The sequence below is a fragment of the Lepidochelys kempii genome, chromosome 4 (assembly GCF_965140285.1).
Source record: "Lepidochelys kempii isolate rLepKem1 chromosome 4, rLepKem1.hap1, whole genome shotgun sequence".
NCBI classification, from domain to species: Eukaryota; Metazoa; Chordata; order Testudines; family Cheloniidae; genus Lepidochelys; species Lepidochelys kempii.
In genome coordinates, this window is record NC_136383.1 from 95,116,516 (window position 1) to 95,142,429 (window position 25,914).

Below are 25,914 nucleotides of genomic sequence, written 5' to 3' on the forward strand. Positions count from 1 at the left end.
AAGGGAAAAGAGAAATAAATGGAAAAATAAAAATAATTTTGCAAAACAAAAACAGTCTACATTTGTTTCCATATTTTTTCTAAAAATTTTGAAAAACAAAAATTTAAATTTTTCATGAAAAGTTTCAATTTTGAGAGGCCATTTTTTAATGAAAAAAATTGTTGGGAAAATTTAAGCCATTTCTCCTTAACAGTGACAAAAGCTAGACATTAACCAGATTCACCAGAATGCCTGCCACTGTGAGTTGTTCAGCAGAACCAGACTTTTGCTGAAATTATGGCAGAGGAGAAAAGTGATTTTTTTTTTCAGTTTATTTCCTTATGCTGCAATTGATCTATTTTGGAATAGGTTTTTGCTGCTGTTGCTCCCCCATTAGTTATATGTCATTCACTATGAGGAATGTATATGGAGAAAAGATAACTACACTATTCCAGTAAACTGGTGACAGTATAGTTCAGTGACTGGAACCCCCTTAAGTTAATGAAATTCCTATGGTAGACTAATAATAAAACAGTGTGGGGAGTAGAACCTGACGTCAGTTAGGAGGACCTTATCTGATCATCACTAAAGTAGTTTATATCATACTTGCACACATCCAGATACAAAGTTTGCTCGGATGTATTGAGTTGAGGCTAAAAAGAGCTGGGGATAGTTCCACAGTTTTCCTGCAGACTGAGAGTCTTAGTGATGATACAAATTATAGCTGAAAGGCATGTTGAGTTCAGCCATTACGGTAGGTACTCCAGGGACAGGCCTAAAATGAACTTGGTTAGCTTAGAGGGGAATGGGGTAGTAGGGTGATGTATATACCAGTTCCTACCTCATTTTTATCCTAAAACATGCATCTAAATGAGAATACTCAAAATGAGGGTATATTCAGTGTGGGGCTTCTCTTATAAGTTGAGTGAACTGAAAAGTGGGTGCTCTCTCCCTCCCTTTCTCATCCTGGACTAAAGCCAGCCAATATCTTCCAGCTAGGGCTTAGCAGCACAAGCAAGGTTGGATGTCTCATTAACGAACTGTGGTTTTTTGGGTTTTTTTTCTAATTTTCAAAACTGGATGCCTAAGGTAATGTTCCTAAATCCATATTTAAGCTCCTCAACACTGTAGTTTTATAGCCTCACAGCCCAAGCCCCATGAACCTGAGTCAGCTAACGTGGACCAGCCATGGGTGTTGTATTGCAGTGTAGACATACCCAAAGGGTCTTTACAAGAATGCTCATAGCCCCTATGTTTACCTTAAAGGGGAAGGACTAAGTTTGGGATATTTGAAAGCTCTTAACATTGACCTAACTGGTTCTATTGAAGTCAATAATAAAACTCCCATTGACTTCAGTGGCAGAGTTATGCCAGTGCAGAGTATATTAGAGTGCTGATTGTCCATTCCTTCTTGGACAATATTTTAATAAGACCTTGGACCTAGGATTCATCCTAGTAGATATAAAAAAACTATAGAGATCTTTCAGTCACATATGTATGTTCTCCTATAGAAAAGAACAAAATGTTCTTTTCCCAACAAAAGTTGATTCCAATGATAGATGACAATAACAGAGCCAGAGGTCACCTCAAAGGTTGGCACTGCCTTTCAGTGATGTTTATTCTTCATCTTCATCACCAGGACACACTGTCTCCATCAAGCTGAGCCTTTTCCCCTCAGTTCACAAAGGTTGGAAAAAGGTGTCTCTCTACAGACTAGAGAGCTCCAATACATCCACCTCAAACATGGCAATGGTCTGGTCAGTTGCATCTGAACCAGCCTTTACAAATGTAATGCACCACCTTGTTCCTACTGGGCATACTGGAGACCTCCTTCCAGGGGACCCAGGAGTTGATCTCCTTATCTTTCAAGGAAGTGCCGAAGGTCTCAATCCCCTTTTGCATATATTGCCAGATGCCTGGCTGCAAACAGGGAAGAACAGGAGCAACTAGAAGGAGGGACAGGCACTGGAGTCTCAGGAGCAACATCTTTCATCTCTGAGACCTGTTATCATCCTCTCCTGGTGAAGTGGTGTTTTTCAGGTCTGGTACTGGCACCTGATGACAGGAGCTGCTCTCTATCTAAGTTCATCAGTGCCTGCTAGCGTAGCACTCCTTATCTATAAGGGCTTCTTATCAGTGGTTCTCAAAGTGGGTCCCAGCCCTATTTTAATGAGGTCACCTGGGCTGGCATTAGACTTGCTGGGAGCCAAAGCTGAAGCCTGAGCCCCACCGCCCAGTGCCGAAGCCCAAGGGCTTCAGCCCTGGGTGGCAGAGTTCAGATAACAGGCCTCCTGGCTGAAGCTGAAGCCCTTGGTCTTCAGCTTTGCTCCTGCCCGGCGTGGTGGGGCTTTGGCTTTGGCTCCCTCAACTGGGACATTGGGGCTTGGGACAGCACAGGGTTTGGTCCTCCTTCGTAGGGTCATGTAGTAATTTTTGTTGTCGGAAGGGGATCATGGTGCAATGAAGTTGGAGAGCCCCTGTCTTAGATCAAGCTAAAACCCTGTGGCAGACATCAACTAAACTGCCTCTTCTGGCTAAAGGAGCAGAACAAAAATGTTGGATACCCCAAAATGTGTTTGAGCGGTGTTACATACATTCTGCAGTTTATGAAAAGTTCAGACAGATTAAGAGCACCCCAAAGGCAAAGATTCCAAAAATTTAGACCTATTTGGAAGAAAGACCTATTCATCAGCATCACTGCAACTTTATTCATGGCCATCACTATGACCACACACAGATCAAGGATTTGCCCCTTGAGGGCACAGACTTACTCATTGTGTATATGGATGACACACTGCGCTCCCTCAGAGATTCCAGAGTACTTCATTCCTTGGTCATCTGCATTTCAGCCCCAAACTATGTGCCCTTTAGATATCAGAGGCAATCCAGGCAGAAGATACCTACATTTCCCCTTCACAGATTTTTTGATACCTGCGCAGGAAGAAGCCAACATTTTCTTGAAGGAGACTATCTTCCTTGACCATTGGTTATTCTACACCTGCTTCCAGGCAGCAGGTTTGATGCAAGGGTTGAGAGCCATGCTTGAGCTACTTAGGACCCAGCCCTGCCTTTTGGGTGCTATCTTGCTTTCTTCCATCAGTCATGACCTATGATAACAGACATTTAAGCACTAGAAGTAGTCTCCCTCCCATGGCTATTCCATCTAATTTCATTCCTTATTTTAGGAACCCCCACCTCCCACATACATTCACCCTCCTTCCCAATCCCTCTTCAGGTAACCTCACAAAAAATAGCTAAAGGAAGAAGTGGCTCCTGTACTTAATCTAGGAGCCACGGAAGAGAAACCTCTGGAGTACAAGGGAAGAGGCTTCTACTCCTGGTATTTCCGTATCCCAAAGAAAAAAGGGGATATTTGTCCTGTCCTAGACCTGAGACGCCTGAACAAATATACACACTATCACAGATTCCTCTGCCATCCCTTCCCTTCAGGCTCAAGACTGGTTCATGGCTCTCAGGCTACAAGATGCATATGTCCATATTTCCAGCCAGCCCACGGGAAGTACCTGTGATTCACAAGAGGCCTAATGACTACTAATACAGAGTGCTACTATGTGGTCTATCCACAGCACCGAGAGGCTTTACAAAATATCTAGCTGTTGTATCAGCACATCTGAGGAGATTAGGCATTAAGGATTATCCATATCTAGACTATTGTCTGATCAAAGGCTGATATCATCAGGAAGTCACCACAGCCCTGAACTATGTCTTTCACCTATTCAGACAGCTGAGATTCATGGAGAATTATGGAAAAAAAAGTCTCATCTCTTCACAAATTATAGAATTAATAGGAGCCCACATCATCTTCTGAGAGGTATGTTTTTGTTAATTTGTAGTCAGAGTTGTTTTTCTTCAAGCTGTAGTCACCAATATCAAATCATATGCTACAAATACAATCAGAAGCTGCCTCATACTTATGGACAACATGTCAGCTTGTGTGTGTGTGATGCCACTAGCCAAACTTCAACCACATCCATTACAAGGCTGGCTAAGATCAGTGTATCATCATACAAGACATCAAATTAATATGTGAATTGTGATCTCAGCTCACAACCTGTCTGCACTGAGCTGGTCATTACACTCCAGGAACGTTTGGATGGAGGTGCACTTCTCCACACCTCCACCTGAAAAGATGTTGATCACAGATGCAACAGGAACAGGTTGGGATAAACACCGGAACACCTGCAGATACAATGGACTTGGTCTCAAAAGGACTTGATTCTTCAAATAAATATCCTAAAAATATGAGCAGTCAGATTAGCTTACATAGTGTTCCACCCTGCTCTACAGAATTCTACAGTGCAAATTATTAAGACAACTCATCTGCAATGTACTCTATAAACAAGCAAGGAGGCACCTGTGCATCACCCCTGTGTCAGGAATTAATCACATTATGAACATGGTGTCAACAACATGGGATAACCCCAATTTCTCTTCATCCTCCAGGAGTCAGCAACAGTCTGCCAGACTGCCTAAGTAGACAATCCATCACCAATCACAAATTGTCATCATCAAACCAATATTTCATCAGTAACTAAATCTCATTATAGTTTTTTGTCCCAAAAGACAACATGAAATGTACAATGTTTTGTTCCTGAGTGTCTGGGCCAGGAAGTATGCAGTTAGGTCTAGTGGTTAGCGACCTGGTTCCAGGAGGAGTGTTGGGGCTGGGACATAGGGGGCCAGCTCTGATAGTTTGTGACCTGTTTCAGGCGGATCATGTTCAGGTTACCAGGAACCAGGCAGGAGTCAGATGAACTAATTTGGATGGGATCAGATACTATTTGGGTCACCAAGAGTCAGGCCAAGGTCAGGATACCAGGAATCAGGCAGGTCAGAGTCTGTAGGGCTGAGCAAGGGATCTGAGCAGCAGCCAATTAGAGCCCAGTTGTGCAGACAACTTTTTGTGCCTCTCTTTGGGTTAAATAGGAAGCTCTGGCAAATCAGAGGTCCAAATGTTGCTCCAGTCAGAGCCCAGGGGAGGCCTCCCTGGTGTAACGTCAGGTTTCATGATCTCAGCACTCAGGGCTTGTCTTCACTACGCAGCTAAATCGATGCCACTGCCATTGATGCAGCTGCGTTAATTTGGGTCTGGTGAAGATGCACTAAGTCGATGGGAGAGCACTGTCCTGTCGACTTCAGTACTCCCCATCACTGCTCTCCAATCCACATGCATTGTATAGACACCGCTTTTAAGTCGATGTTAGTTACGTTGACCAAGTTATACAACTTAACTAGCGTCACTTAGATCAATTACAGCTTTAGTGTAGGCAAGGCCTATTTAGTTAGTTAGTAATGAGCCACTGGGTAAGAGCAGGGAGGCAACAGTCAACTGGGAACCATGTGGACCCAAGTTCAAGACCTGTGGGGTCATGACATGGGTGGCATGAGTCTGGGATCATTACAAGATGCTTTCCTTACTGTGGGATCAGGATTTCATGTACATATTTCCACCAATTCCAAATCCTGATAGCTTCATATTGGCCGAGAAAATTCAGGCTAACAGATCTCCTCAAAATGTCTGTCCAGCCTCCCATACCACTTTGGTTCTCCAAACATACTATCACAGAACAAAAGGCCAAAACTTAATTCAGACCCAAAGTCACTACATCTGGCAGCCTGGATGTTGGTTGGTTTAGTACTACTGACAGAGATTGCTCTCTACAAGTGCCTTTTGCTAAGTAAAAAGTTTCCGAATGGAAAACTTACTCCTCTAAATGGAAAATATTTTCAGATTTGTGCAGCCCAACACAACCTTGACCTGTTGAAGACCCTCATACCAAAAATATTTAACTATATTCTGAATCTGTAACACTGTTGACTCTCTTTCAGTTCCATGAAAAACTACATTGCAGTGATCTCAGTATGCCACCCGTAGTACTGTTATACTCAGTTTTTATACCCCACAGTACCCAGATTTCTAAAGGGGTTATGGCATACTTTAGGGAATCCCTTCTGATATGGGATCTTAATGTTGTCCTTAGAAATGTAATGGTTCCCCCTTTCATTCCTCTTTCTGAATGCTCTTTAAACTCCTTACTTTTAAGATGGCCTTTTTAGTCACAGTTACATCAGCCAGGAAGGTTAATGAACTCCAAACTTTCATGGCGAACCCATTTTATGCAACATTCCACAAAGATAAGATGGTGGTAAGACCTCACTCCAAATTTATTCCCACTGCTCTGTCAGACTTTAATTTGAACCAATCTATTAATTTACCTGTTTTCTTTCCAAAACCCCATTTCTTCCTGATAGATAAGAAACTCCACACTTTGGACATTCAAGAGTTTTGTTAAACTATCTTAACAGGACAAGGCCTGTGGTTCTTAGAGATACTGTTGTCTGTGTAGATCCCTCCATCTTTGTTTTTTTCTGAGACCACCTTATCTAGGATTCTGAATTAGTGAGGGAACTAAGAGATGGTTGTGGCTGCTCTGCTCTTTGTGCTACTGGGTCAGGGAACACGAGGACATGCATATTGCAGGCATGGGCCAATGGAAAGTGCTCTTGTGTGCTCAGGGTGTGTGTGCACCTAAAGTGGGATCCCACAGACAACAACATCTTGAAGAGCCACGGATGCTACAAGGATAAGTACTTATCTTTTCTTCAAGATAGTCAATGCACATTTCCACCTTTGGATGCATCCCTTGATGCCTCTGGGGTTCAAGAACCTTCTATAAAGTAGTGCCCTTCGGTGATGTGTAAGTGTTCTCTCCTGGCCCAAAATATTTAAAAGGTCTGGGCATCTCAACCACCTCACTTCCTTCTTTTCTACAACTAGCTGTGGGTGTGGGAACCTTCTGTGCATCGCTGGAATGAATTTTGGGGTTTGAGCCAAAATTCCCTTAAGTTACAGTGTAATATACAAGCTAGGTAGTTGCAAAAAGAAAAGGAGTACTTGTGGCACCTTAGAGACTAACCAATTTATTAGAGCATAAGCTTTCGTGAGCTACAGCTCACTTCATCAGATGCATATCGTGGAAACTGCAGCAGACTTTATATATACACAGAGAATATGAAACAATACCTCCTCCCACCCCACTGTCCTGCTGGTAATAGCTTATCTTTATAGATAAAGATTAAAGATTATTAAAGATAAAAAGCTTGTTGTTTTTTGTTTCATATTCTCTGTGTATATATAAAGTCTGCTGCAGTTTCCACGATATGCATCTGATGAAGTGAGCTGTAGCTCACGAAAGCTTATGCTCTAATAAATTGGTTAGTCTCTAAGGTGCCACAAGTACTCCTTTTCTTTTTGCGAATACAGACTAACACGGCTGTTACTCTGAAAGCTAGGTAGTTGCACATTTAGACCCATATCCTCAGGTGCTGCCAAGGTGTATCCAGTGCAGGACCCAAAGGAGGGGAAGGACGACACAAAGGTGACTTAAGGCAACTTTTGTGCCTCCTCCCTCCCACCCTAGTTTTGAAGGCAACTGAATGCTGATTCAGCCTTCAGCATAAGTTAGAACATACTCCAGGGTTATTTTAATTTATGACTGCTTGTAAAGGTTCCCTAGGGGTCATTGTGCTGTCTGGAGATGAACAGAACACAATTCACTCTAGGCAAGCTCCATTCTTTCCCCAGCACATCTCCAACTTATCCCCTGTCCCATTCAGCAGTACTTGAGTGTAATGGGGTCTTGAGGTCTTGCACCTATGACACACCTCGTGCCCATGGAAGAAGGAGCTGAGGTGGTCCAGAGTACATGACTTTTTTTTATAATCTTGCTCCAAATATTTCGTGCTCTGTGAGGGCACTCATTAGGTGTCATTGGGTACTGCTTCACTGAAGGTTCCTATACCTCAGTGTGCCCTGGAATGCTTCCTGCAAGTGGGGATGTGCAGAGAGAACACATTCAAAAGACTACAGTTACTGTGGTAAGTAACCATTTTTTCTTCATTTCTGCCCCCAGTTTCATGGAGGAGGAGGAAAAGCTAGTGGTAGGACTAGTAGATACAATTACCTCCGATTTATATACTGTACAATTAGTATGATGTGTATCTATAAATATATAAATGCACATTTTCAAGTATTCTATTTTTTATTGATGGATGAAAAAGGTTGGTGATGTTGATGGATTGCAATGTTATCTCTCTTCCAGCACTAGGAAAAGAATGTCTGTGATTGTTCGCACACCATCAGGGAAATTAAGACTGTACTGTAAAGGAGCGGTAAGATTTATTTTAGTTAAATTACCATACAGTAATGTGAATCTGTTAATTTGTAAATGAGTATGCTATAGACATACAGAAAAATAAATAATTGAAATAATTACAGTATGCAGTTATTGCACGATCAGCCGAAGTCAGATCATCTAAAATTTAAAAAAACTCTGGGTTTCAGTCATGACTTTTTTCAATTTAATTAGCTATATTATATATTAAAATTATGTACCAGGATTAAGAGCTAAATTGTGAGTTGTACTACATGACTGTCTGGGAAAATAGGAACCCTCCCCACTGTACATCTCTACTTGGGATACCCAGACCACTGCTCACCTATTTATTCCTTCTCTGGAGCAGATGGGAAGGGAATTGCCAGGGAATGGGTGGAGCCTTAGCTCTACCCCCTGTTCACTAGCCCAAGGAGGAGAGAGGAAATAATAATTTACTGATAATATTAGGTCAACAGTAAATTATTGTTCCTTTGGAGTAAGGTATGTCTGAGTCACAACGCATCCTAGAATGGTGCTGTTTGTACACCATGTGCCTAAAGTGATTCATCAAAGGAATTACTGATCTGAAATCAGTTTTAAAACCAGTTCTTCAATGTTTATAAAAATTGAATATAGGATTGATGATATTCAACATTCCTTATCCTTCCAAATGAAAATTAATGAAATAATGTTATTGTGTAACTCTATGCACAGCTTTTTTGTTGGCCAAGTAGAAGTGAGAATGAAAGCTACTAAGCATCAGTTTCACTCTGTACTTAAATTTGGGGTAGAGGGAGAGCAAAGGAACATGAAGGGTGGAGTAAGGGGAGAAAAGTATGTATGAAAGGTGAGGAGAAATAAAAATACAGAAAACCCCAAAATAATTCCAGATTAGGAGAAGGTGTGGAGATCTACAGACCCTGAGGGCTCAGAAAGTCCTCCTCTTTTCTCCCCTCCAGAACAGAAATATACTTCTATTTGTGTTGCTTGGCCCTGAAATACTTTGATATAGTGTTACATATTTTTTCTGCCTATTTTCCAGAATTTCTGTTATTGTTGCCACATCAGTGAAACCTGCTTGCTTTGGTTTATTGTACCTTTTGTTCTGTTTGCATTGTAGGATACAGTAATTTATGACCGTCTGGCCGAGAGTTCAAAATACAAGGAAATTACTTTAAAACATTTAGAGCAGTTTGCTACAGAAGGTGAGTAATAGTGCTTGATATAAAACAATATGAAATAAAACCTCTCAATTCTCATAGGTACTATAAATTTCAGCTTTTATTATATGGTTATAATTTATTATATGTATGTTTATTAAACTCCTGTAGCCTCTGAAAAAGATGGTCCCTTTCCTGAAGAGACTATGTTCACAAATCTAGACAGATAAAACAGGTAGAATCAGCCGAAGTAGAGGCTTTTAAAATTCAGTTGTGCAGTTGAAATGTATTATGGAGTCACAGCAGTGATTCCATTAAATTAGAATGCAGACTCTTTTGCAACCTTTAATTTTGATCTCTCCCAACCTCTAACTTTTGGGAAGGAGAGGAAGGAGGTTGGAGGGAGTGGGATGTGGATGGTTCAGGAATCAATGTTGACACTATGATGACCTTGCACAGAGAGGCCATCCATCCACCCCATGCAGTTAAGTTTGCTTTAAGGCTGCTTTATATTACAGGAGTGAATCCATTACTGATAACACCAGGGATTCCTCCCATACCCACCTCAATTGTCATGTCTCTGTATCCCCAGTAGTCTAGCAGAATCATCTCTCTAACAACTATTCAGTGGCCATTGAAGGGATATATTTGGGTTCACAAATAAGAATCTATAAGTGGCTTGAAAAGGCTGTCTATAAAGACAATAAGTACCTATCCTCATCAAACAATGGATACTTTAAACAAAATTAAAAGTCACTAGAAAACACCACACTTTCGATGCAGGCAGGAAAGAAACCTCTGCAATAGAAAATACTGATATCGTATACACCCTTGCTTTTAGATAGCACTTTGCTTTTAGATAGCACTTTTCATCAGTAGATCTTAAAAGCACTTTACAAAGGAGGTAAGTATCATTACCTCAATTTTACAGAAGGGGAAACTGAGGCATATAAGTAAAATGACTTTCTGAAGGTCACCCAGCAGGCCCCTAGAAGAGCCAGGAATAGAACCTAGATCTCCTGAGTCCCAATCCAGTGGGCCACAGTGCTTCCCAGATGCTGCTCTGAAGTCTTTCTGTGCCTGATAGAGGAAAGCAAGTTGGTCATGGGTTATAACATACAATAAAGGACCATAGTATTCTAATTCATCCGTGCAACAGGAAAAGATGGATGTATAAGGAGCAAAATTAAGGTTATTACAGGAAACTCAACTGCAGATGTTCCTTCATTTTGATATAACTTTCATAAAATTTGTTTCTAACTTCTTTAAGAAAATTTTAAGAGATTTATTTTACTAATTGTTCATGCAGCAAATAAAAACCTAATTAAATTATCAATATTTATAATTATCCATGGGGTTATAATGATTCTGCCCCCCTGGGTGCTGTAACACTGAAGGTGAAGCATAAACAATCTATTGTTAGCTCCTTTTGCAGAACAGATTGCAGGATTTTCTGGTTGTATGGTAGGAAATATAAATTAACCTCTGTTGTTCCTGAGGAAGTCCAGAGCCCTTTTTCCCTGCTTTGGTCCCAGATGAGAGAAATGGCTCCAGGCTGCTCTTCCCCCATTCCACAACTGCACCGTTAGGCCACGGGGGTAGGGATGGACTTGGTTAGTACAATTGCTGGCCTGTTGGGGAGTACTGTCACTCCAGCCAGGTTTCTGCTGGTATTAACCACTCAAGCTGGGCTCTCCACATAGGATGCTCTTCTCCATCCTCTCTCTGGGCAGTTCCTCCCAGTGAGGGGGGAAAATAGTTCTGTATATCTTGGGTACTTATATGACCCCCATTACCACAGTAGGTGGCAATATCTTTATCCTTACAATATCCCTGAGAGGCAAAGAAGTACTCTTATCCCCATTTTACAGATAGAGAAGTGAGACACAGAAAGACTAAGTACTTTCCCAAGGTTACACAGGAAGTCTGCAGCAGAAAAAGGACTTGAACCCCAGTCTTGCAAGTCCTCTCTCTCTTTCTCTCGCTCTTCCTTTCCAGTCCACTTTCTCACTTTTACCCTTTCTTTCCCTCCTTTTCTCTGTGTGGAGTGCATGAGTGCAAGTTTTTAAAATCTGTGAGCACACTTAATCCTATTGAGCTGATAGGTTTTAAGATTGCCCTGAAAAACTCACGCATTCCACATAGAAAAAAACAACTGGGATAACAGTGGTCCTTGCTCCGTGAAAGTTTCCCAGTCTTCCTCTCCATGACTCCTGAGCCTTATAACACCTTGTAACATGCACATGTTGTCAAAATCACCCTGGTCAACATCCACTCTTTCAAAGACAAATTTCTTACTGTCTAGGAACTTATGAGTTTTACTTATCTGCGTACCCCATTTATAGAGTAATTATCATAGTACATCTAAGCTCTGTGCAATAAAACTACAGCACAAACCCTTATAAATAAAATTAAAGAACCAACAGAAACAAATATGTGTGAAAAGGCCTTGATATTTTGTTTTGATTGTGTGTTCCCTGATGTCCAAGGGAATCCATTAGACGTTCCCTTGGAGGCAAGGACATTCTTAAATCCTAAATTGAGGCACTTACCTTTAGTAAGTAGAGAGTTATGACCTGACCAAATCTTTTGAGACCTCTTACACCAAGAAACCCTATTTCTATTCCATTACTTTAGAGAGTTCTACTCCTCTTTCCCCTGTTTGTATCATCAAGCAATTGACCCCTTTGGTTGGTGTGGTGATACGATCACTGTATGATGGCCTAAGTGAAAACAAAAGCTAGCCTCAGGTCTGTTCCCTGTGTGTGTTCTTCACATTATGATTTGCATCAGGAGTGTTTGGGTAGCTTTAAATAGTTTTATATAATGCCCAAAGTATTATATTCAGAGTATCATACTAAGAAGGAACCCTAAAATACAAATAGGCTATGGAAATAAACAAAAACTTGTCAGATAGCTGGTAGTGCAGCAGCCTAATGCTCCTGATGAGTAAATCTTTGATTGCTTGGATCTCGGTGTCTGGGTTGCTTGGAAACTTCAAAAAAAAATGTACTGGACAGGACAGCTGAAATGTAACACGGTGTGAAGCTTAGCCTTCCACATCTAGGATACTGGTTTGAATCAAGGCTATCTAGGTAGTGGCTGAAAAGTGTTTGTTATTTGATAATCCATATGAAATGAATCTAAGGTCTCAATCCAGATCTTAGTGGATAATTGTCCTCCTCCAGATCACCAGCACAATTGGCAATCTCAGCAGAGAGGTTGGGGATTGAGCTGACATGAAAACTAAATTTTGTGCCTCCTCTAGACATAGTGTACTTCCATGTCCTTGTAGGGAAGTGTGTACTACTGCTCTTGCACCCCTCATGTCTTTTTCTCAAGAACAGTCAATCAGTGACCTCACAAGCACTGAATTCATTGTTTTTTTAAAAAAAGCATTCTTCATTCTGTAATACATTAAAGAAGAATTCAGTATTTATTATTGCACCAAATTTAAATACTGCCAATGACATTACACCATTTCTTTCATGTTTCCATTCATGTGGCAATACAGTATGTCCTTGGCATTTGCTACACGTATTTGCTACATTGTTCAGAATGAAGTGGTTAGCATTGCTGGCATTTACATTTAAGCATTTAATACATTTCATTGTTAATACCCATGTAGATGAATGGAAGAACTGTATAATTCTCTTTGGTCTTGTTCCAATCTGTCAAGAAGCAGACTCAATAAGATTCTCAATTTTTTTTAAGATTCTTTGCGGTCAGTATGCAAGTAAGTTTATTTTTAAAAAATAAAGTTTAGATTCTGGAGACCAGCAAATTCCTTGGAAAATACTGGCTCTGTAGATATTCCACATGCACTCATTGCTGTTTTTCCACTTCATCATCTGATTGGTGGATTGTGAAAAGATATTGAGAAAGATTTTAATATCCAAGTTGTACAATCCTTGCCACCTTTTTCTCTCCTATTCATTTTTCTGGACCCATCTCATAGGACTCTTCTTATGAGAAAAATTCAGTCCATTTCTTAGTGTAATACTTCTGCCAGGTTGTACTGATAGTAACAAAGCCCAGGTTCAATATCTAGGGTTTCCACTTAACATTACAAAACAGATCTGGTTTGAGCCCCCACCCAATAATCTGGAAAAACTAAACACCATCCCTGGGCACCTCTGAGAGGCAATACTTTCCCACTCACACACACAGTCTGTGTATAAAAAAAGAAAACTTTTATTAAAAGGAAGAGGGAACTCAGCATTAATTTGAGAAAACACCACCACAACAATTCAAAAGTGTGCAAACCACAAGTAAACACCCACCCCACAGTACGATGAGCCGTGTCCTTTGCCTCAGTTTCCCACCTGCGATGTGGAAGTCTGACAGACTAATGTTCCCTTAACACATCATTCCCCTTCCCCTCTTCTGCATGCCATTCATAGATGGTTGTCCAAAGTTAGCTAAGTCCCATAATTCAGGGGTGTGTTCACATGGGTTCACTTCCCACCCCAAAAAGGGGGGAAGAGGAGTCAACCAATGCTGCTGCTCAGTGCTGCTGCAGCTGTTATCGCTGCTTGCTGCCACCTTTGCCTATACTCACGGCTGCTGCTTGCCGCTCCTGGAATGTCATGTTTTAAGGTTCCAGCACTTAGCCCCGTTCTTAGTGATTTCAGCTTTTAGTGATTTCAGTGGGTAGCAGAGAACCTCACTGCTACTGCAACCTCTGCATTGTCTTTCACACATCAGGTCTAAGGCTCAGCCTCTAGACCTGCTCATCAGTGATTTCAACAATAGCAATGACTGAGCAGAAACAAGGACTGTCTGATCAACTCTGCCTTTAAACACAGGAGAGGCAATGGCCAAATGGTATCTAGGACTCCTTAAACAGAGTCCACACTACCAGATAGGAACACCTCTCCCCATTCCTTCTGCCTTTCACTTGGCTTTTCCACCACTGACCCCTGCTTAGCGAACAGGGTTAAAGTTAGGGTGACCCTCTCAATCGAAGGGTGCTAAGTACAGTTCTGCTGCCCTTTACTCATACAATAAGGAAAACAACATTTCATTTTCCCTGCATTCAGTACTAAAATTTTAACTCAAAACATCCAAAAATGATCACTTTGGTAAAACTGGTCTGTGACCTACAAAGCGTAGGTCATCATCATCATCATGTTCCCATTATGCTTCTGGCGTTTAGGGCAGTGACAAAACTCCTCCACTCCTGTCTGTTTCTGGCAAGTCTTTCAATATTTCCCCAGCTGTGCCCCACATTTTTCAGCTCGGCTTCCACAGCTCTTTGCCATGTTGCTTTCGGGCAACCTCATTTTCGCTTGCCTTCAGGTTTCCATCTTATTGCTACTCTGGTGATGGAATCAGTTTCCATCTGAAGCATATGGCCAATCCATCTCCAACACCTCCTGGCAATGACCTTCTGAGGTCTTTTCCCCCAGTTCATCACTAGATGTCAGAGGAGAGCTCATTCAAACCCTTCTTACATCAGTGTAGGATGACCACACAGTTTCATAGAGCTATAGGGCCTAAAGGGGCCATCAGATCATGTAGTGTGTCCTCTGTATACCACATGCCATTATATTTCTCCCAAGTACCCCTATGATAAGCCCAAAAACTTCAGTTAGACCAAAACTTTCAGTCCCCAGGAAACTAAATATTGTGTGTCACAGGCAGAGAACAAGAGAGACCAAGATACCACGTAATGTCAGAGGCCACTACACTGTTGCATCAAAGCTTAGCATTCCTAATGCTGTCAAATTGCCAAGAAATCTAGAGGAATGTTAAACACCATTCTTATTCTGAAGATAGTTAAATTAATTAGTGTGCCTTGTACATAAGAGGTATACGCTGTTGTTCCCCACCCAGCCTCTTCCTTTATATTAATTTTTACTGTCCCGATTCAAAATTTCTATTGCCATGTTAGTTTATAAGCCTCAATACAGCTTTGTTTATTTTATTTATGAAGCTTCTTGATTATTTAAGTAGATGACATTAAGCTCTCTAGAATGTAATTTAGATGCAAATTAAAATGCCAAAATATAGTGGTGTTCTATGTTAGAGGTACAAAACCAAGCATTTGTATGTCAGAAAATTTCAAAAGTTATGTTTTCTCCACAATACTAACTGAGCCATGTTTGCACATCCTATATATGTCATAGTATGTTTTCATAATCATTAAGTACCACACCAAATAGCCAAATGTCTCAATGAACATTCAAAACATTTGGAAAATTGGGAGCTGCCCCATCAATCTCTTAAAGTTTGTTCTTAGGATTCTTCAACCCTGAATTTTAACCATCAAAACTTGCTGAGGCAGCTTCCATGATTATGGAAAGCCAGCAGCTTATCCAAAACTCTTTGCTTTTGTAGTTTAGGATTGAGTTGTACATTAACTCTGATCCTGCCAGCTCTTAAATTCCATAGGACTTATCGAAGTTCTGCAAGACCAGAGCTCTACATCTTGAAGGACATATTGAATCTTTGGATAACTGAGCTTTTGGATATAAATGTCAGTTCACGTTTAAAGCTTGCATGTACTATTTGGGGGTTGGCAAAAAGAGGGCTAGGGAACATTAGAGGAGTAATATGATCCTTTTTGCTGGAAAGGCCAGAGGAAACATAACTGAAGGACATAAATCCACACTGTGTAGAGGTCAAGCACAGGAGTTTATTACGTACAGCGCTGATGGAGTGTCACCTCGCTTATTAGGCTCAGAGACACTGTCAATCAATTGATTACAATGGAATATATGGATTTTCCATGGGTGGGGAAAAGTGACAGGGTAGGCAGTCCGACAACCCCGGATAGGTCTAGCAGCAAGACATGATAGCACAGTAGCCAGTGGTCAAAGGTTATATAATGTCTCCGCCCATGGTCTTAAATTAACAAATTAATATTTAATTAGTACTTTAATTAATGTATTAGTATAAAATATATATGTTGAATTCTGATTTGGGGTCCATAGACAATCAAAGGAGCTACTTCATTCCTAACAGGTACATATCTAGGGGTAAAAGCAAAGAAACAGTAAAAGTATATGGCAATAAAGATTGTCTTTCAAGTTGTTGATTTGTGTTTTTAAGGCAGGCATTGGTCCCTGGGAAAGGGAGGTGGGAGGAGGCCATATCTTATACTGACATGCTTTAACCTTTCATAAACTCAAGGTTGGATGTGTGGGAAGAACATCTCCCTACAGAAGAAACTAACAGAAACAGGGCTTCTTTGTTCTAGTTGAAACTTTGAATAAGACACAATTATTGCCCCCAATATCTGGCGTTTTGATGACCAGGCATATCTTAGCAAAAGCAAGGTTATCTTTGGTTATTCTGCTTTCTCTTAGTTTTTGCTAGGCCTCTGACCTCTTGACCAAACTCTGGACTTTGGGCCTGTACACAAATCCATATACCAGGTTATTACATCAGCAATGGATTTTAACCCTTGAATAACTATTTTTTGAAAATTTAAATGTATACATTTTACCTTTTTAAAACTCCCATATTTTGGGTAGAGGGTATCTACTCCTTTAGTTCCCTTTAGCTCCTTATTGATGAGTGAGGAGAAAAAGTCCCTGTTACTGCTGATATTGAATAAGAAGACAAGTCAGGATGGGGACAAGAATTTGTCACAATTCTCCAGAGACCCATCACTCCTCGGTACAAGAAATCCAGGCTAGAATGGCTGTAAAAGATGATTGTTGGAATTATTTGAAATTATTAATATGGGAAACCTCCAAACACTAATTTAACCATAAATTCTTAATTAAATCCAAAGGCTTATACAATTGTTCTACACATGCCAAAAAAGCTGAAATAATAAGCAAATTACTACATCCAAACAATAACAAAATATTTATAAACATTTGATCAAGATACTTACAAATGGGCTAAACGCAGGGATGCTTAGACCTATATTGGTAAGTGTAGCGGAGTGGACACCCACTGGGGCCCAGAGGGGTTTAAGATAGCCCTGGGAGAGGGCTGGGGCAGGGGAAGAGCTGGGCTGATTAGCATAGCAGCTGCAGCTGGGGGCCATGCCCCAAACAGACCCAGCGGGCCTTATAAAAGCCAGGGAAGCCAGGAGCAGAAGAGCACTCTCTCTCTAGCTTTGAGAGGGAGGGACCTGGCTGCAGAGACCTAGTTCGGAGCAGGGCTGGGAAAAGGCCAAGGGAACTCTGGCCTAGGAAAGCCCCAGGCTGCAGGCCTGGGAAGGTCTATTAGGTGCAGGGGTTGCAGGGGCAGCCACGGGTAGGCAGAGGCAGCAGGTCCAATCCCAACCTTGTCTGTGATGAGTGGCTCATACTGCAGTCTGCCCTAGGGCCTGGGGGCTAGCAGGTGACTGGCAGGAGCCTACGACTGAGGCGAGGTAGGGATAGTGCATAAGGACAGAGTCTGCATACAAACTGGAAATAACACCAGCAGATCACTTTGTGCATTCAAAAATTCCCAAAATCCATAAAAAAGAGCAGAGATGCATATTGCTATAGATTACCATTTTCATGTCCAAACACTAGAACCAGTTTGCACACAAAAGATGTTCTCGGAGCCTGTTGGAGCTCTTTAGGTCTCAAGAAGTCTGAAGGTGTTTGAGTGGTTATTCCTTGACTTTAGCAAAGCTTTTGACACGGTCTCCCACAGTATTCTTGCCAGCAAGTTAAAATAGTACGGGCTGGATGAATGGACTATAAGGTGGATAGAAAGCTGGCTAGATTGTCGGGCTCAGTGGGTAGCAATCAATGGCTCCATGTCTAGTTGGCAGCCGGTATCAAGCAGAGTGCCCCAAGGGTCAGTCCTCGGGCCAGTTTTGTTCAATAACTTCATGAATGATCTGGACTGCACCCTCAGCAAGTTTGTAGATAACATTAAACTGGGAGGAGTAGTAGATACACTGGAGGGTAGGGTTAGGATACAGAGGGACCTAGACAAATTAGAGGATTGGGCCAAAAGAAATCTGAAGAGGTTCAACAAGGACAAGTTCAGAGTCCTGCACTTAGGACGGAAGAATCCCATGCACCGCTACAGATTAGGGACCAAATGGCTAGGCAGCAGTTCTGCAGAAAAGGACTTAGGGGTTACAGTGGACGAGAAGCTGGATATGAGTCAACAGTGTGTCTTTGTTGCCAAGAAGGCTAACGGCATTTTGGGCTGTATAAGTAGGGGCATTGCCAGCACATCGAGGGACGTGATCGTTCCCCTCTATTTGACATTGGTGAGGCCTCATCTGGACTGCTATGTCCAGTTTTGGGCCCCATGCTGCAAGAAGGATGTGGAAAAATTGGAAAGCGTCCAGCAGAGGGCAACAAAAATGATTAGGGACTGGAACGCATGACTTATGAGGAGAGGCTGAGGGAACTGGGATTGTTTACTCTGCGGAAGAGAAGAATGAGAGGGGATTTGATAGCTGCTTTCAACTACCTGAAAGGGGATACCAAAGAGGATGGATCTAGACTGTTCTCAGTGGTAGCAGATGACAGAACAAGAAGTAATGGTCTCAAGTTGCAGTGGGGGAGGTTTAGGTTGGATATTAGGAAAAACTTTTTCATTAGGAGGGTGGTGAAGCACTGGAATGCATTACCTTGGGAGGTGGTGGAATCTCCTTCCTTAAGGTCAGGCTTGACAAAGCCCTGGCTGGGATGATTTAGTTGGTGATTGCTCCTGCTTTGAGCAGGGGGTTGGACTAGATGACCTCCTGAGGCCCCTTCCAACCCTGATATTCTATGATTCTGTGGTTCTGGATTTGAAACTCTAACAGGTACAAAGATCACCTTCCAAATATGAGTGCAAATGGATGCACTTACATCTTCCTGACCATGAAGACAGTGAAATTAAGAAGACTTTATTCAGTTTCAGTACTACTGTTCAGAGCCTGTGGGTAGCAGTGAAATTGTTGAGTCCTGTCAGTGTCATTCTCCAGAAATCTAAACATCTTAAGACAGGAAATTAACAAAAAGGCACTCAAACAAACAACCTTAATTATTCCCTGTGTCCTTTAAAATCAGTTTAAGCTAATGTGGGTCCACACAAACTAAAATACCTTACTCACAATCTCAAGGGGTTTTGCATGGTGTCTCTTGAGGACAGAATTAAGTTTTCTGCTCAAGGAGAAACTTAATTATGAAGAGTAACAGCAAATAATGACCAATTAATAATAATAAATTAATTTTAAAAAAATCTTCAAATGTAGCCTGTATGCAAGCGTTTGCTCAGTTTTGACTTTATGGGAAGTTGGAAGAATCTGTGACAAGGCAGAGTTAAGATTGTTTGTTTGGATACCCTCACTGTACATTTCCATAACTTAACACATTTAGATTTGAGTTTAACCGTAACTCTTCCTGGGTTTTAAGATAATTACATTTCAGTAATATATTTTACACTAAATTACTGATTCATTACTCTCAATCTTAACTCTATTTTAAATTGTTTTGGTCTAGGAATATAAACAGACACACACAAACTCATACAGAGAACAAAAATTACAGATAAGAAAACCCATTTGCTCAAATTTTCTGCTTAGCCATTAGTTGTGATTTTGTGAGTGGAGAACACTTTTTTTGGTACACATTGAAATTTTTTTTAATAACATTAGGATTTACATTTTAAAAACTTCTTGTACGCTTGTATACATATGAGCCCCAGTGCATATGTGCAAGTCAGACAGTTGTGCATGAATGCTTATGCAAACCCATCTTGTGTACATGTTGTACGTTTTGTATATGCATTTCAGGCAAGTTGACATTGTGAAACATTTGAGCCTAATATTGTAGGTTTTAAAAAAAAATCTGTAAATGTTACAATTGAAAACGGTAACAGGTATTTCAGAAAATCAGCTTTTCTTCACACAATTTAAATTAAGATTGATTAAAATAATGCTTAATATTAATATTGTTTTTGAAAGTTTTATTTCCATAGTTTACAGATTGTGAGCATGAGATCATTTGCAATTTATTACTCTGAAAATATTAATTCTTCATTTCATTGCCTGCGGTGGGACATATTCATAACTTGAAAATTAAATAGTTAATTTAAAAAAAATAGTTCTGATTTTGTCTTGACATATGTATGTCCAATTATAAAATAAAGATTTATACTTTTTATCTAGAAATATCTATTTTATTGCCTGCTAATTTAAAGTATTAATGTGGTGAATGACAACTATGTTCACAAATGGCAACGAAAAATCCCTAGGATGGCTTGGGCACAAAGAGGTGACAGTAAAAGGAAGCATGCTGGCTGTTTTATTCTTCGTATCTCTTTCTATACAGGAATTTTTTGTACTGTGACATTGACAGCCTCTCATATAGAAGTGCTGCACAAGTATAATATCGAATGGCACCACTATGACTTGACCAAGTAATAAAATAAGTTGAAGTAGTTCAAGATCAGTTTGCATTGGTGCAGTAGGTTAGCATCAGAGATTTTTTCCCATTTCACTATATTGATGTAGGTATGCTGGTACAAATATTCCCAGTGTAGATAAACCCTTAATATATTGTCTTGTCTTGTATTCTTGAAGCAAGGGGCTTTTGTGACATGCACCAGTGAGTTTTTTTCTTTTATCTGTCTATTCATAGTAAATTTAGCTTGTTAACTACGTATTGTTAGCACTACACAGAAATGAATCTACACTACACATGCATCCGACAAAGTGGGCATTCACCCACGAAAGCTTATGCTTCAATATGTCTGATAGTCTATAAGGTGCCACAGGACTCTTTGCCGCTTTTACAGAAATGAAGTAATTTCTAACTATGAATTGCTATTCTTACGGTCTGTTTACTATTTTAGGTTTAAGAACGCTCTGTTTTGCTGTTACTGAGATAGCAGAAAGCCAATATCAAGAGTGGCTAGATGTCTATCACCGAGCTTCAACAGCTATACAAAACAGAGCACTGAAGCGTGAGGAGAGTTATGAACTAGTTGAAAAAGTAGGTGGAGATGACTGGTTTTAGTTATGTTTTTGTCATATAGTACATGAAGTTTGAATCGTCATTTCGGGGTGAGACTTGGACAAATTAATTTTATTTATATAGTATGATTACCATAGTCTTCAAAGTTTAATTCAGAACATCATCTAATGAGGTAAAGACTTCTACTAATTCTAATTCTAAAGACTTTATTATACACTAAATGGCAAGTAGGTTAACCATAAAAAAAAGTTTTTTGGGGTTTTTTTTGAGCTGTATATTTTCAAGAACTTACAAAAGCAAATACTGTGTTGATATATTTAATCCTCTGTTTGTTAATCCTTTGATTTATATCAGAGGTCAACATAATTGTGTTTTTGTGAGTAATAATTATCTATCTTTTCTATACTCTCCATGTAACATCAGGGCATAGTGTAACTTTCTGAGGTGATGTAGCACACTGTATGGTCTTTCCTCAGCTGCCGGTAATTTGTCTTACTGGGTCTACTAGTACCATCACATATTGTCAGACATGATACATATGTTTAGCTGGCCTATTTCTAATTAGTTAGGCTAGCCTCTAGATTTTTATGTGCTAATTACATGGTGTGTATCTATTTATACTATATAACATTTCAGTCAAACCTAGGTGCTAGTTTTGCCTGCTCATTTCTCACTAATGGTGGAATTTTCAAAAGCAGCTAATCAACTTTAGAACACAAGTCCCATTGAAAGTCAAACGTTGTCTAGGGGCCTGACCCAGCTGCTACTAGAGGCAATGGGAGTTTATCCTGTGAACTCCTAAGGTGGGTTTTTTTTAATTGCACATAAGGGAACTAAATGCTCAACTCCCCTAGGCACTTTTGAAAATGCTTTCCCCACACACCATATTAACCTCTCCCACTCTCCATGGCATTTCTTTACATAAAAGTGGACGGTGGAAGCAAGTATGCATCCCATTGCATTTTGATAGTAAATGTTTTTCACATTTCTATTTGCGGTGTTGTAGCGGTGTTGGTCCCAGGATATTAAAGAGATGACGTAATGAGGTGATATCTTTTATTCGACCAACTTATGTTGGTGAAAGAGACAAGCTTTTCAGGTAAGAAGAGCTCTGTGTAGCTTGAAAGCTTGTCTTTTTCACCAACATAAGTTGTTCAGTAAAAGATACTGCCTCGCCCACCTTGTCTCTTTGACATTCCGTTCAGGATTTTGTTGAACTGTTCTAAGTGGTTGAAGTAAGGTGGTGTTAAGGTGTTTCTCCTTGTACTTTGTCCCCAGAAGGTAGTGCTTCTTTATTATATATTACTAATACTGATGGTTTTATGGGGAAATTGTAGTAAAATAGTGCTTCATGTATTGCACGGGTAGTTAGGGGTGGGAAAGGGGAGGATGAAACAGGCAGTTTGCAATGGCTGCTCCTCACAAGAAAGCAGACTGTATCATCCCCTCCCCCAGCAGCACCAGACAAAAGCCAGTCATACAACCCTACAACACCCTTCTCCACTCCCATTACCCAAGGGCAAGCAGTAGTGGGAGGACAAGTCCCAGACTTTGGACCCAGATTAAGCATGTGATTCCCTTCCCCTCATTCCCCACTATTCCCTGTAATATGAGGAAGATAGGGAGGAAAAGAAAAATGTGAAGCAGCAGCCCCCACCTTCCCAAAGGTAAAGAGATGGGTAAATGGACAAGGAACATGGAATTTGACTCAGCAGCTCCTGGATGAATTCTCCACCACCCTAACCTCTGATGAGAATGTGCAGTTGTGATAAGTGTACAAACAAATTGGGTACTTATTTTGCACATACATTTGAGTCTAAAACTTTTAAAAATTAGACTCCTAGAATTCAGAACGCTGAAAGCTGCTAAGGAGCTGGCCAGGAGCAGGATTGTCCAGTACACTGTCCTTGCTCATTCCCTTCCTCTGCCCAGACTTTCATTCTTCAGTAGGGCAGTGCCTATAAAAACTCCAACCAACCATCCTCCCATACTTCTGAATCTTTTTTTTTTAACCACAAAAATGTATGTGGCTCGTCTTTCAATACTGCTGTGCCCCTACAGTCTCACTGAAATCAGTAGGAGATTCAGGAGCTGATTATCTTTTAAAATCAGGCCTATTTTGTTTAAATGTCATTTGCCTTTTTGAGGGCTGCATAATTATCTGAAAATCTTACAAGGAACAGCTGAATTACCTTTTAAGTCTTTGCTTATTGGCACTAACAAAGGTTCTTCTTTCAGTGGTCTCTGCATATTCCCACTTTTGGGAAATGGTGCCCCAGGCATCAAGCTGCAGAATTTTTCTAGTAAGCAGAATATTGGGGCTACTTGCCCCTCCCCTTCATGGAGGATTCCAACGGTACAGAAGGGTCCCAACCATCCTTCAGTTCAAGTGCTTGCATTTGCCCATTGCACTGTAGGTGTGTGTATGCCTCATGCACTAGCGCTGGAGAGTTTTCCCTATCAGAACCTGTAGGGGTGGCCCTGCCCACCTCAGAGTTCCTTCTGTTGCAAGCAAGAGTATAAAGGGAAGAGATGCCCCAGCCCTCCTCTAGTTCCTTTTTACTGTCAGTGATTGAAGCATTGGTGTTCCCTATGAACAGTTACTCAATCTGCATAGCGGTACTCAAAACATTCCTCGGAGTTTTTTTTCTTCTATTTTTATAATTTTAAATTCTTTCTTTTGACTTGGTCCTCCTTTTGGAGCTTTTCCAGTGCAGTGGGGCCCTGGACCCTACATTGTACCAGGGGACTTACGCCGAGGTCCCTGGAGTTCCAACCTTGTGCGGACCGTAGGAAGTCCATGTCTGTTAGTGACTGTCACTCCCACTGCCTCAAGTGTCTGGGTGAAGGCCATGTCAGAGATAGGTGCTCAATCAGTCGTGGCTTCAAGATTCAGATGAAGCTGAGGGAGAAGCACCTCCACCAATATATCTTCATGGAGGCTGCCCTTAGACCAGTGTTGGATCCCCCTCAATTATCTATGAGAAGATTGGAATGAATAGGCCAATCAAGCCTGGGGTCTAGTATCATCTCAGCCCCACTGGGGACCTATTAGTTGTTTTGAGGTATGCCTCTGGCATCCAAATCTACATCATCTCATAAAAATAGATCTCCCAGGAAGGATGCATCCCCCACCTGCTATGAGAGGCCAGTGACGGTTGATACCAAACAGCCTCCCAAGTCCCATGCAGTTGATTCACCATTGCCAGCTTCGCAACAACCATCGGTACCACAGCACTTACCACAAGACCAACCCAGGGAGCAGTTTCCCATGCCTCTGCTTCAAGCCTTTTCTTCTTCTCTGGGTGAGGCCCTGGTACCAGAAGCAGCATTCTCAGTACCCACTGGTTGTAAAGTATATCAGGAGTTACTTAGGAGAATAGCAATCTCTCTAGGCATCCAGGTGGACATTCTCCATCCAACTGAAGCAGGGAAGGTGTGTCCCTGCCTATTAACAAGGCTATCTTGCAACTGTCCAAAGTGATCTGGTAGACCCCATCCTCCATTCCTCTGGTGGGCAAGCCAACAGAAGTTCCATTCCCTAGGACAGAATGGAAATACCAGGTTCTGTCCTAGGAATTTCAGCAGGTCCATCTACATCCCACCCCCAGTTCATTAGTTGTGGCCATGGTGAATGCAGGAAGTCATCATCACTTAGGCTTCCTCCAGGACAAAGATGCGAAAGAGCTTGATCTTTTTGCCAGAAAAGCTTAGTCCATAGCAACTCTACAATATCAGCTTGCTAATCATCACATCTTATTGTCATAGTATGAATTCTCCAATTGGGAAGCCATATCCCAGTTTGTCACCAAGCTGCCTGAAGATGCAAGGGAGCAGTTCCAGTTGGTTGTGGCTAAAGATCACCTCACTGCTTGTTCGGCTTCCCTAGATGTGGTGGATTCTGCAGCCAGGGCCAGTGTGACACCTGTGACAATGCACCATTCCTTTTGGTTGCAGTCCTCATGAATTCCTACAGAGGTGGAAAAAATGATTGAAGACTTCCCTTTCCAAGTGTGTGCCTTGTTCTCTTCCAAAACAGATGGGGCTTTGCACACCCTAAAGCATGAGAGAGCAGTTCTGAAGTCTTTGGTCCTCTACATCCTGATAATGAAAAGGACAAAATATCATCCTCCAACCAGCCTAGACAGCAGTACTACCTCTTGTGTCAGGCTCACAACCTAAGAGGAGGCAAATGCCTTCCACTTCCTCAGGCTTCAGGCGTCCACAGGCCTCAAAACAGCAGATTTGACTCTTCTACATCGAGGACAGCATGCCACCTAACCTGGATCTATCTGGGCCTTCCCTGCCTACCAAGACAGATTGTCCCGCTCCTACATGTCTGGCAGTCCATCACCTTGGCCAAATGAGTGCCAAGCACAGTGAAATTGGGATATACCCTGGACTTCCTCATTGTCCCCCCCCCTTCCCTTTTCCCATCCCTCTTCAGGAACCACTCTCATGAGTCTGTACTAAGAGAAGAAGTGCAGATTCTACGTTCTGTGGGAGCTATAGCAGAAGTGTTCCATCTTCATCAGGGCAGGGAGTTCTTTTCCTGATACTTTCTAATTCCCAAAGCCAGAGGAGGTTTCAGACTCCTTCTAGACCAGGGTGGGGAACCTACATCCTGTGGGCCGGATCCGGCCTGTTGTCTAATTTCATCTGGCCCACGGCAAGTCTCAGCACCCACCTGTGAGGTTAGAGCCATGAGCGCCGGCTTGCACT

General features: G+C 41.4%; 1 protein-coding gene across 6 annotated transcripts in view; it reads left to right on the top strand.

The window, feature by feature from the left end:
• ATP8A1 (ATPase phospholipid transporting 8A1) overlaps positions 1–25,914 on the top strand; it is a 241,890-nt gene that overhangs the window by 108,051 nt on the left and 107,925 nt on the right. For all 6 annotated transcript variants that reach the window (XM_073342153.2, XM_073342148.2, XM_073342147.2 and 3 more), the window contains 3 exons: positions 8,103–8,172; positions 9,277–9,361; positions 21,071–21,210. In XM_073342153.2, the coding sequence (XP_073198254.1) occupies positions 8,103–8,172; positions 9,277–9,361; positions 21,071–21,210 (295 nt within the window). The remainder of the gene's footprint in view (positions 1–8,102; positions 8,173–9,276; positions 9,362–21,070; positions 21,211–25,914) is intronic.